General features: G+C 41.9%; 1 protein-coding gene across 3 annotated transcripts in view; it reads left to right on the forward strand.

Moving 5' to 3' along the window:
- The window catches only part of pard3ba (par-3 family cell polarity regulator beta a), a 200,630-nt gene that overhangs the window by 71,140 nt on the left and 116,335 nt on the right, over positions 1-13,155 (forward strand). For all 3 annotated transcript variants that reach the window (XM_088074335.1, XM_042513093.2, XM_088074336.1), the window contains one exon: positions 9,686-9,871. In XM_088074335.1, coding sequence (XP_087930461.1) covers positions 9,686-9,871 — 186 coding nt within the window. The remainder of the gene's footprint in view (positions 1-9,685; positions 9,872-13,155) is intronic.

Below are 13,155 nucleotides of genomic sequence, written 5' to 3' on the forward strand. Positions count from 1 at the left end.
CAGCGCACACACATGCACACAAACTCCTAAACACCTAGTCCTTGATGAAAACTTGAGTACTCTGTCTCTCACACACACAGATGTGCGCACAGACGAACACATCGCACAATCTTTAAACAGCCAAGTTACTGCTTCCGAAAATAGTTTGCCCTCATTAATGGCCCAGCAGTCTTGGCATAACAAGTGCACTTTGAAGAGCCTCTACAGTCTTCATCTAGCACTTGCTTGTATTTGGGCATTAGAGACTTAAAGAGAGGGTGTGTATATGTGTGTGTGTGTGTGTGGGTGTGTGTGTGTGGGGGGGGGGTTAGTGGAACAGCAGAATGAGAGAAAGCCTTCACTCCTGTCTCTGTCAAGGCTGTTGAAGTTGTTGGTGCCCCGTGAGATCTGGCCCTTATCTCCAGCAGTCCTCCACCTCAAAGACGGTTTGATGTCCCCTAAGCACACACACACATATTTACAGACACACACACAGAACACAACACAGAGGCACTCTAGAGATTCTGCGTCATTGAATTTTGACGTGCAGACCCTCAGAAAGCAAAGGATTACATAAATTTGCAGATGCAGAAACTACCACGGAGAATAGGGTCATAAATAGAGCTGTGAGCGAGGATTCCAGGGTCCAAGCCAGCACAGACTATTAAGACTTAAAAGCTGGGTAGGATCAAGAACTTTGATGGTTCATGACACCAGCATTTAAGATAAACAAGACATTTTATGTCAGTCAGACAGATGCTCATTCATTTACAATTGTAGCAACCTTTTGGGGGACATGCTTCAGTAGCTTAGTTAAAAATATCCACCGATTTGGAGATGTTTGTACATACGTTCAATGATTTATGGCCAAATTTTTGGAACTGGTGGGGCCCTCTATTGAGTGATTTCAAAATAATTTAAGTCACATCAGCACCATACATGTTTCTAGGATTTTTGTAAGTTTCTAGGATGCTAGGACATTTCTTGGATTTTATGACGTTTCTCGGATTTTTGGACATTGCTAGGTTGTTAGCACATTTCTTGGATTTTATAAGTTTCTAGGATTTTATGACATTTCAATAATTTTATGACATTTTTAGGATTTCAGTACATTTCTTGGATTTTAGGACATTTCTAGAATTTTAAGACATTAGGGGCTTAGCCAGAACATTTGCAGGGGGCTGCAGGGGCTCCTTCACTGGCACTTTTTGATAAAAAAAAAGCTCTATGTTGATGCTGTTTTTTTACTCTACTTTATGTATACTAAAAGTACAAAAACAAAGTGCTAATCACTGAGTTTTTATTTTAAATTAGAAAATGGTTGGGGGCCACCCGGCACCCTATAGGCAGACAGATTTTGCCCTTGGGTAGTAAGTTTATTATCTCTGCCCTAAACTAACCCCAAACCCTGGCCAAACAGAATCTACACCCTGCTGTAAAATCCAAACCAAAAAAGATATTTTTCCTTACCTCTCTCTCTCCCCCCTTGCAGGTTTTAATTGCTCGACTCTCTCCTGCTGCTCTCAAGTAGTAAATTGTAGTGGAAATTTATGTGAAGCACTAGCAAGGAGCGGCACACGACGATTCGCTCGCACAAAAGATGTAATGATGATGGAGATGCATTAAGTCGACGGTGCCATCTGCTTCTCCCGTCATACGAAAAAACAACACTCGTGTGTAGGTGTCTGTCTGCACGTCTGTCTGACTCAGTGTGGGTGCTCATGAATATTCATCAGTGTTTTAGAGGCTGTAATATCTTGTGAAAACTGCCTTTAAGCATCCAAATCACTGCGGTCATATTTGTTTAAAAAACAGGAAATAATCAGATGCAAATCAGCGGTTCATTATCGCAGTTTTACATTCAGTAGCTGCTGAGATTAATTGGCTGAAAAACAATTCCAAGTTTTCCTTGACTAACCTCACTGTTGCTGCTACAGATAATGAATCTCCAATATCAGTTTATTGCATATATCAAGGTTTAATTTTGTCTTCGATGGGAGGATTTTGTACAACTGAAGGCATTCATATGATATGAGATGTTTGGTTTATTTTAATTAAAAAACACTATCAGATTAGATATCTGGGACCATTTGTGACACACTGGGATGCTGTGATCACTAAGTAGAGCTTACTTACCTGCTGGAATACACTTTATTCCCGAGTGTGCCTGCAGGTGGTGTTGTCGTAAAGCCCCCTTTCTTCTGCTCTGTGGTTTCATCCTGAAAAGACACTCCTGCGTCTCACCTGTCCTACTTTTCTCGAGATGCTCATCAAGTTTAAAAGCTAAACAAATTGTGTATTTGTTGTCTATAAGCTGAACCCCCTAAACAAGTCACCTCGGCTGGATAAATCTTATACACGTTTACATGACAAAGACTTCAGTGCAGTATCAGTCACAGCAGTGCAGATGAATGGAGGTCATAACTAACAGCGCTGTATCCTTCTATTCAAAATAATTAAATCTAGGGTCCAGCAGAATTTGAAACTGACACTTGAATAAAAAGATAGCTCTTACAGCTGAGCAGCAGGCTAGCTGTAAAATTTAGACACATTTGGTCTGTAAAGAAAAAGTGTGTGCTCGTGTTACTGACCCTGCTGTCTCACAAAGCCTCTGCAGGCTGCAGCCTTTAATGCCATAATAAGATAATAAGACCAGAGATGTATATACTTGCGTTTAACTACACATGTGCATGATGGCTGCCTTGTGTATGCTGCGTCTGTTTGGAACGCTGGCCATGTCTTCAGAAACCAATGTTATTTGTCTGCAAAAGATAATATTATTATTAACAGGAGGGGCAGTATGACAAACATACTCGCCATTGTCATGACATTTTTGATTTCGAAGCCTTACAGACCGTACGTGATGGCATTGATTTGACTTTTTCTCCCTTTATCTTGTACCAGGGATGATGTTTTTCTGTAGGGCAGCCTGGAAACTAACGTCGTTTTCACTCGCCAAAAAGCCAATGGGATTTTTTTCCATTGGATGTTGGATCACTGAAGAAAATAAGCTCTGTGGTAAACAAACATTTATGGTACTTTTACGTTTTGTTCAGCAAGGTAATCTTAACAAATGAACACCACTTTCATGATTTTTGAATTATGAAAGTGTGTACCAAATTTCATGGCAATCTGTTTAAAATTAGTCTGGATATTTCAGTCGAGACCAAAGTGTCGAGGCAACCAGTCAGCCAACAGAGCATCCCCAGAGTTCTGTAGCTACTGTGTCTTAAAATAAGCACTGGATGAGGGAGTCTCCAGTCTCTGAGGCTTCATGTGCTGCTGTCAGTAGAAATCCACTCAGTTATGCTAAAACCAACTGTAGGATGCAGAAGGATTAGAGGTCAGCTCGGCCAAACAGCAGCAACCTGCAGCTGGTCAGAGGTCAGTGTTTTGCCAAAGTACACTTCAGCAGAACACACACTTGCTGAAGGAGCAGTTTGAGTCGGGTCATGTGGTTAAAATGCAATTTTTTCACTGCACCATACTCCTGCCAACCCACAAGATTTATATTCCCACGGTCATGGAAAACCTGGAAAAGTTATGGGATTTATTTAACGTTCACATTTTCCAGGCCTGGAAAAGTCATTCAATGTAGCTCTACTATGTGTCGACGCCCATATGTCTCTTATGTTTGAATGTCATATGTTGGAAAAATGCTTGGTAGGTGCGGCAAAAAAAAAAAAAAAAAAATCCTTTGGGTTCTTGAAAAGTCATGGAAAGGTTTTGACATTTTGTCCATGCCAATTTGTGGGAACCCTGTACATCGTCAGCTCCAGCAATCATATAGTCTTTTTTATCTCTCTTGTACAAGCAAAGTCGACTTTGAGAGGAACTTGCTGAAGTGCTGATTGATTAGTTTCAATAGAGGGTATTGATGTTTCATGAGCAGCTTCTGTTGAAGTACTTGGCAGCGCTGCGAGGCACACTGGTCTCTTTCAGTCAGAAGAATAACAGCAAAGCCGTGTGAATTAGCCTCGTCATTAGGATACAAAAGGACGACCATTTTCTAGCCCATCTCCCGTCCTCTCACACACCCTCCAAGTAATTAAAAAGTGATAACTTCTAATCACAGTTTCATTCCTGTCAGCATTTCTGCGTCACCATTATATCACAGGGCCTCGTTTTGTTTCAGGGCGGAGATTGGAGCGGGTTTTCGGCGGGAGCGTGATATGTGTGTGTTTGTGTGCCAAGGACAGGATGGAGGGGTCGCTCTGCACATGTTTGACCCTCAGTTGGAGTGAGCCTAGGCCATTTCACAGGAAAAGGGGTCATCAGACACATTGTTCTCTCTGTCTTTTTATTGTCTCCTCTCTACCTTCTTTCTTTCTGTCAGTCTTCTTGCCTTTTCATTCTCCGTCCTCCCCACATCTCCACCCCCCTTCCAGAATTATCCCTCAATCAGTCATTTTACTTTCCTTTCTCTTCATTGTGAGGTAAAGGTGTAAAGCGGCGAAGAGGCAGACATTAAGGCGATTAATTGGCAGCTCCATCGTCGCCGTCGAGCGCGGCGAGATCTCATCTTAATTGAATGTCGCTCTCACCGCTAATCCCGCCGCTTTGAAACCCCCATTTAGAAATCCTCTGCGACAAAAGGCTCTGTGTGTAATCGCTGTGTATCAGCCCCCCCTCGTCTCCTCGCCACCCACCCTGGGGTAAGAAAAAGCTCCTTTTTGTTTCCTCATTTGGGTGTTGAAGAGGGTGGTCTCTCTCCCGGCTAAAAGCTTGTTAAAGAGCCATTGCTTAGGGCTAACAGTGGAGGGAGGAGGGGGGTCGCGAGGGGTCTCAGCCACCCTGGGGACACAATCTGCCCCCAAGGAAAGAGCATTAGAGGGGATATTGGAGTGCGTGAGAGTGTGCTTGGACCACCGCTGAGATTCACTTGGTTGTCTAAATAGATTTAAATCCGATCCAAGAAATAAACACCTAATGTAACTTCACATTTTCATAAATTTCCAATATCTCCTCCCAGAGCCTGCTGTGCTCTGAGTTGACCACCTGCACCCCGTGTGTTACCGCAGCTTCATCACAGAGGTATTTAAAACCTCCCAGGTCGCCACCTGAGTCTTCTCAAGTGTCTCTCACGCAGGAAGTAGCGGATTGTCTTTGTAATTCCTCTGGTTTTGAGTAACAGCACTCTGAAATGTCTTGTTGATAAAAATAAGCCCTGACTCAAAGTCTCGCACTGAAATAGAATTCCAGGAGTCATTTTTCTTGATTTCACTCGTTATCATCGAATCAAAGAAGTGAATACGAGCAGCAGCTGAAAGGTGATTATGAGTCGAGTCAAAGGTCAATCTAAAACTTGCACAAGAGTGATGAAGCCTGCAGTGCACATTCACTGAGAATGACATTTTCTGTGAAGTACGAGACATCTTGTGTCCAACAGTTAAACTATTTGTATATTCAGAGATTCTGGATATTTCACAAGGGCAAAGGAGTACATGTCATTTTAATGAATTTGTACCCAGGTGGGTTTTTTTTAGGGGGCATTTTATGCCTTTATGAGAGCGTGACAGTAGATGGATGACAGGAGATGAAGAGACAGAGAGACGATAGGGTTAGCAGGGTGTCCCATAGCTTTTGTTTTGTGTTTTTAATTGCAGTCTGTATGCAGAATTATTGAAAATGGAACAACGCCTAATCTCAGGTTTTATACATAACATTTCTGTGGTCTTAGATAGTTCAAAAGTCTCTTATAATATAAACAACTCTCTCAAATCCATAAAATGGGGTTCCAAAACTCAAGTTTGTGAAGTCAAAGAATATAAAGTCTAGAGCTGCTCCACCGACAACGAATTGGAAACAATGTTCTTGATGACACTGAAAGCAATCTGGCCTCAATCAGAAAGAGCATGTTTTGCAGGTTTCAAAACGCGAGGCAACAGAGCGCTTTTGCAGCTGTCTTTTTTCTTTGTGCAAGGCCACCACCAAATCACTTGTCTTTAGCTTAACAGCTAAAGTAAACTCACAGATTTGTAGTGGAGATCCATGTCGGTATATGTGACCCTCAGAAAAAGGAGAAATCACCAGCTGGTCTTCATGGCTAGTTGTAGGATGAGTCTGGGACAGTTTGACAATATGTTTTAATTTTCAGGCCTAACTACATTTTGTAGAAAGTTAGAAAGTATTGAAGGCAACAATTTGTTCAGATATATCATACAGCTTGCAGAAGAGCGACAGTAAAAGTGACAGAAGGCCCCGCTTCTCAATTCAACTGATTGGACAGTTGGAAAATTGTCGATGATGTTGCACGCTTTTTTGCTCTGAGTTGAATTTTTTTTAACTCCAGGAGTTGAAGTAGCTCCTGCAAAAACATTAGGCACCTAGAGTGGAAAAAAAGCCACTCAGCAACGCAAAGCCGTAAGCAAAACACTTCACTCTCAGTGAATTAAAATAGAAAAATCCACCCAGGCTGCTAAAATGCACTGATAGAGACCTATATGGGTACATTTTGTGTTTCAGGACAATATGATGAAGCCCATTTGGGTGTAAAATAGAAAAGAAACATTCTGTGAGTCCACAAACTGTCATTGATTATCTTTAGAGCAGCTCCAGACAAATGATGAAGGTCTGACTGACAGCTTTGTTTAGATCAAAACTGTAATTAGTTGAAAAGGCTTTAATAGACAATATTTAAAGCCATTTATTTACTAATGCATTCGTCGAATGTATTGAATAACTATGAAATTGACACCCTTTCATCCTCATCATTTATTACCTTAAAAAATATCAATGATTAAAATTGAGTGTCCCTGTTTTAACTTTATAGAAAGTGTGCAAACTGTATGCTCATTTGTAGCTAACTGGTTAATTGGTAGCCTATTAATAGGCATGCAGGGAATAAGATTCAGATTGACCTCTGAGCAGATGTTCAGATGTTAACTGTAACCTTGCTGTAACAGACTGCAGCCTGTGACTTCACGTGAGAGTGCACCAGAGACCGACATGTTTTAACATGTTACAACGGCTGATCAGCTGTTTCCTGCTGCCCTTACATTCACAGACGCTCACTGACGTGAAAGAACTGTAATATGTACGCAGAAACAACTTCACAGCTTTCCCCAATATACACCTTTGCAAACGGATTTTCTTGTACAGAGAAATGGGGGCGCGGCCGAGTGCTTACTCTAGCATTTTAGAATGATTCTGATTCACTGACATATGCACGGTAGGAAACAAAATGAGCAGATGCACGTGTCATAAATTCGACGGTAGTTTTGCGGGAGCACTTATTTTATGCCAAGAATAAGAACGTTTTAACGCACATATTAGTAATTGAGGCCCATTGATTCCAAGGAAATAACATATTTGAATTCCTAATTTAGATGGTGTTCCGCTCTCTATTTCACTGATGTGCTCTGTTTAAAATTGAAGTTTTATTTGAAACATTCTTGTAAAGGCTGCTACAAGTGTTAGTAAGGTACTGACAAACTCCCTCACTTTGTATGAAGTATCTGCAGGGCTCTAATTAATAGTGACTGAGCTGTCATCTGTTTTAATTCCAAACTGAGAGCAGTGACTTGAATCAGTGTGTTACAGTACCTTCCTTCACCCTGACGGCGACGACCTTCCAGGTTTAGCTCCTTTACCTTTACTCAGCTGTGAGCTCTGACTCACACTTTGGAACCGAGTCTCCCTCCCGGCCTCCAGGCTTTAACAGGCTGTTGTTTTAATTAAGCACCTAGAAGAAGCAGCACCAAGTAGTGCTGACAGAAGAGATGTGAGGGCTGGAGGATCACAGTGAGCTCCTACGGTCATGAATTTAAAAAAAATAAAATAAACTGGAGGACAAATTTGACTCCCACATGCGTCAATGTTGTGGCACGATGGCGGAGGAAATGCGAACATGGATTTCTGATTCAGTCGCAGGCGAGGTGCCTGATGATGTAAGGCTCCTGCAATGCTGGTGTGGGGACTCAGATCTTTAAAGCTGTGACAACTGGTATGGCTGCTGGGATGTATATGCATATTCCTACACAATTCACGTCTTGCTTTTCAGTGTCTTTATATCCTGATCTGAATGACGCTCTGAGCTATTTTCAGTCTTAAAAGCAGGGAAATCAGATGTGTGAAGACATGCACACACCCTCTTAACCTTTCTTCCATGAAGAAAAAACCTCCCTTGGGTGACTGAACCTGGCATTTCTCTCCAGCTCTCCCTTTTTGCCATCCTCTGATGACAGACTGTTCTCTTTTGTTGCCTTTTGTCTCTTTCTCCACCATCGCATATTCCTGTGCAGCAGCTACGGTCATTCTCTCCACACTAAGCTACCTCTCAGTGAAAACATGTGGAGCAGGAATACTCTACTTGAGTTTGTTTTCGGGGACACTTTTGCAAAACGACCGGAGGCCAGGGGCCAGTCACAGCAGTCCCATATACAGTGTATTTCCAGGATTTAAGGACATTTCCAAGATTTTAGGACATTCGTAGGATTTTGGGCTGTTTCTATAATTTAAGGACAGTTCTAGGATTTTAGGACATATCTAGGATTTTGGACATTTTTTAAAATTTTAGGACATTACAAGGATTTCAGGGCATTTATAGGATTTTAGGAGATTTCTGGGATTTTAGCACGTTTGTAGGTTTTTAAGATGTTTGTAGTATTTTAGGATGTTAGCAGTATTTTAGGACATTTCTCATGTTTGAGGACATACCTTGGCTGTCAACGCATTTCTCTGATTTTAGGTCATTTCTGTGATTTTAGGAAATTTATAGGATTTCAGGACATCTCCAGGATTTTAGGTCGTTTCTAGGATTGCAAGACACTTTTAGGATGTTAGAACATTTCTAGGATTTCAGGACATTAGGAGCTTAGCATGGACCTCTGTCGTGGGCCATAAGGGATCCTCAACTGGCCTTTTTTGATAAACAAAGTCTATTTTGATGCTGTTCAAAGCATACATAAGGTGCACTCTGGCACCTTATGTATGCTATAAGTACAAAAATAATTCCAACTGTGAATCACTTTAATTTTTTATTGTGAATTAGAAAATGGTTGGGGCACCTGGCACGTTATTGGGTGTCAGATTTTGCATGAAGTCAGTTGAGTATCACTGCTGTAGAAGATGGAGTCTGGGGAGGAGAAATAGAGAGGAGAGATTTACAGTAAGATTGAGAGATTAGGATGAAATGTAAAGAGCAAGGAGGGGGAGTGAGAGAAGCGGGTATACCTCAGGGAAGGGTTATTACTTTTAAATGCTCCTCCGTGCCTCCATCCTCTTCCCTCTGCTTCTTTTGCTCCCCTCTTCCTCCCCCACTGCGCTCCAGGAGGAGGTATGAAAAGGTTATTATGTTTCCTTTAGAAATGGCTCGCTCTCCGTCTGCGCCTTTCATCTCCAAATGGAATAACCTCTCTACAGTAGCTTTCTTTTTTTCTCACTCCACCTTCATCTCTCTTTCCAGTACACAACACCTGCTCCTCTTTTCCTTTCTTTAACTTCTCTGTTTTCTTCCCCGAAGCCTTCTTCTATCTTTAATCCGTTTCCTTCTCACTCCTTTTTTTCTATTTTTGGTGTTGAGTATAATCAGCGTGGTGTAGGAGCATGCATTATCAGTCAGTGCATTAGATATGGTGCTCCTACCTCAATCGGCAGTGATCATACACAGCACTTATTATGTAAAGTAGGTGTTTGTGTGTATGAACAGGCTTTTCCTGTCTAGAAGAGTACCTTTTTTCAAGAAAAATCTTGTGCTGTCTTTCAGAAAGGTGAAGAGGATGGCAGTCTGGTGTTGGAGGATGGCAGGGAGCAGCTGATGTACGAGATCCCCCTCAATGAATCGGGTTCAGCTGGCCTGGGGGTCAGCCTGAAGGGCAACAAGTCCAGAGAGACTGGAGAGGACCTGGGCATCTTCATCAAGTCTATCATCCATGGAGGAGCTGCTTATAAGGTAGAGAGGGTCGTCATATGCCTGCACTTAGTGCCACAGGACCTCTATTTTTATTAACAAAAACAAAAAAAACCCATAACAAAACTGGATGTTGAATAGTTTTAACTTTGTAGGTTACATTGCAAAAAACAGGAATTAATAGCTATAAACACAGTTAACACATTCAAATAGAAATCATTCAGTTACATAGTATGCTTACGAAATATGGCAGGAGCACAAATATTTAGGAAAAATGAATAATTCTACAAAATCTGCAAGTCTATAAAATTGGGAAGGCAAAATGCTCCTGGTTTGGTATAAAAGTGTGCAGAGAGCAGAACAAATCACACACCGCGAGGAGCTGCAGCTGGCGTTATCTCCCCCAGCTCCCTTTTCAAACAAGATGGCGTCGAAGATAACAAAACATTTTTTCATCCTGTATCGTGCCTAATTTTAGTGGATCACAACATATCTGATATGGAATTCATCTGCAGATGCTTTGGTTCAAAATTAGACCAAAATTTTCTGGTTGATGTCAGTTTCTAAGCCGCGATGAAAACCAAAATGTGCAACAGATGGTGATGCGGCTATACGAGCTCTTTGAGCGTACAGTCATGAATGTGCAAACCCAATATTAGGCTGATTGGTCCAGTAGTATTTGAGATTAGCGGCAGATAGACAGAAATACACACACACACACTGGCGCACGTGTTCACAACCAAACACATGATCCCCCTCATTCTTACACCTGCCAGAGATAAAAACCAAAAATATATCACAATACCCACCTGTTTAAACGATAGCTGGTTTATTATAATATAAAACGTCCAAAATAAAACAACAATAAAACCTCCATTTAAAAGTGGACAGCAAAAATCTTGAAGGGACAGTTCACCCCCAAATAAAAAAAAGGTGTTTTTTCTCTTACCTGTAGTGCTTTATCTAGATTTTTTTGGTATGAGCTGCAGGGTGTTGGAGATGTCTCCTTCTCTCCAATATAATGAAACTAGACGGCACTGGGCTTGTGGTGCTCAAAGACGCCCAAAAATACATTTGGAAAACTCAGCAGCAATGTGTTTTTCCAGAAATCATGACCCGGTTACTCAAGATGATCCACAGACCTTGTTGTGAGGAGTTTCATGGCGGAACTATTTTCTTTCTGTCAAACTACTTTATCAACTTTATCCCTGCACAGACGGAAGCGTGCATCTGGGACTAGCTCACCAAGCACTACCGAGCTAGTCAACTTTACAGCTTAGCCGAGGAGGGATGTGATGCTTCCTTCTGTGTGGTGATACGGTTTGTGGATGTATTTTAGTACAGAGAGAAAAGTCCCTACATGAAACTGCTTCCTACAAGGTTTAAGTTTATATGGTTTGGTCCTTAATAAAAAAGAGACCATGACAGTGACTGATTGACACCAAAGATGGAGACAAAATAAAACCGAATCTCGCAGATTGATATTTTAAATTGTGGAAATTGTGTGTGAAATATTCCTGTATTTTTGATGTAAAGGTTTCCATACAGTACCAAAATGCCTCACTAAGTTTTCACCATCACAGAGTTATTTCAGAGCTCTAAAATGCTCCTTATAAATACATCAAACATGAGGAATGAGACACGCTGCAGGAACATTTGAGCAGCCATAGAATAGTTTGTCAAATCATGGTTTTATCCAGAACCACCTCTCCAACCAAGAACATTTTATGTGATTGTTTTGTTTTAGATCCTTTTTTCCCACCTTGTATTTTCCAAACTCTTTCCCCCCTTCTTCTTTATGCTGTATTTGTTTCCTCTCATCTCTTCTTCCTTTGCGCTTCTCGCCGCTCCATCTCATTTCCCGTCTTCCTCTGAGGCCACAACCGCCTGCCTTCCCTCGACCTTTGACACTCATTGACCTCAAGTGGCCTTGTCACATCAGCGCTGCAGCCGTCTTATCAGTATCACTCCACTTCAAGCTGTGAGTGCATCAGGAAAAAAAACATCCCGTTTCAGCACTTTGGAGATTCCTCCACTTGGCCTCAATATCTCGCCCCCTCTCAAAACTCCTTGTGCACCCTCTTTGCTGCTCCCAGATCTGCTCGGCACGATGAGGAGGCACAGAGACGAGTGTGGCGTTGTAGATAAACGGCTGGTCTGGGATCAGGGCGGCCAGACAACGGCTCCCCAAAGTGCCTTCAGAAGTAGTTTTTCCGACAGCTGCCGATGCGGATAGCGCTCTGACAGAACGGCCTAGTAAGATCTCCGGCTGGCTGCGAAACAGGTTTCTGGGACAAGATACCACATAAGAGGAAGAAAGAAACGCAGGAAGAGAGACAGACAGTGGCGAGGGAGGGAGGGAACCCATTGAAAGAAGACAGCGGGAGAATCTAAGAGGGAAGAAATGAGCAGTATCGAACAATAGAGAGATGGAAAGAGGCAGAATGAGAGGAGGAAAGAAAACTGAAAAGTGGAGACACTCAGCAGGAACAATACATGAGGGTGTGTGTGTGTCTGTCCCCTCTTCGATGTTGATGCATGCTAATGAAAAGCAGCTAAGGGGCCTGATGAGACTTGAGGCCGGTGCAGAGGAGGGAACCCGGGTTGTCCCCTGAGTCCCACACACACACACACACACACACACACACACACACACACACACACACACACACACACACACACACAATCACACAGCAGGCACAAAAAAGGAGGAGACGAGGAAGAGTCATGGAGAGATCTAACCTATTTCCATTAAAGAGTTTTGGCTGCTGTCTGGGCCCGCGGCCTCAATTATATCCCAAAAACGCTCTTTGACTTGATCCCTCATCCTGTCATACGATCATATCAAAGAGTACGCTAAAGAAAACAAATTAAAATTACATGGCACGCGCTGCCACTGCCTACTGAGAGTGAAGTTATTAATAGGGAATATCACAGCCGATTTTGGCACAAGCATCAATTTTTGATGACATCCTCGGATTCTGTGTGAGCGAGTGCCATCCCAGTTTGCATTTGAGGTCAGCCCTGATGTCAGAAGTGGAATATTACAAAGAATATTTACTCAATTACTGTACTCAAGTACACATTTAAGGTACTTCATTTGAGTGTTTTCTTTTCATGTCACTTGTGTGTTTTTTTCTAATAATTTTGAGTTTTTTGGATGTTTTTTAAATGTTGTAATAATTTGAGTTTTTTTAGTATATTTTCCTGATTATCCTGACTTACTCCTACCAAAGTAGCATTGTCAATACAGGACTTTAATTGTCACAGAGTATTTTCACAGGGTGGTATACTTTTGCTGAAGTAAAGGGTCTGAATACTTTGTA

Source organism: Plectropomus leopardus, chromosome 24 (genome assembly GCF_026936395.1).
Source record: "Plectropomus leopardus strain MGB_pleo_1.0 chromosome 24, ASM2693639v1, whole genome shotgun sequence".
In the NCBI taxonomy this organism is placed as follows: domain Eukaryota; kingdom Metazoa; phylum Chordata; class Actinopteri; order Perciformes; family Serranidae; genus Plectropomus; species Plectropomus leopardus.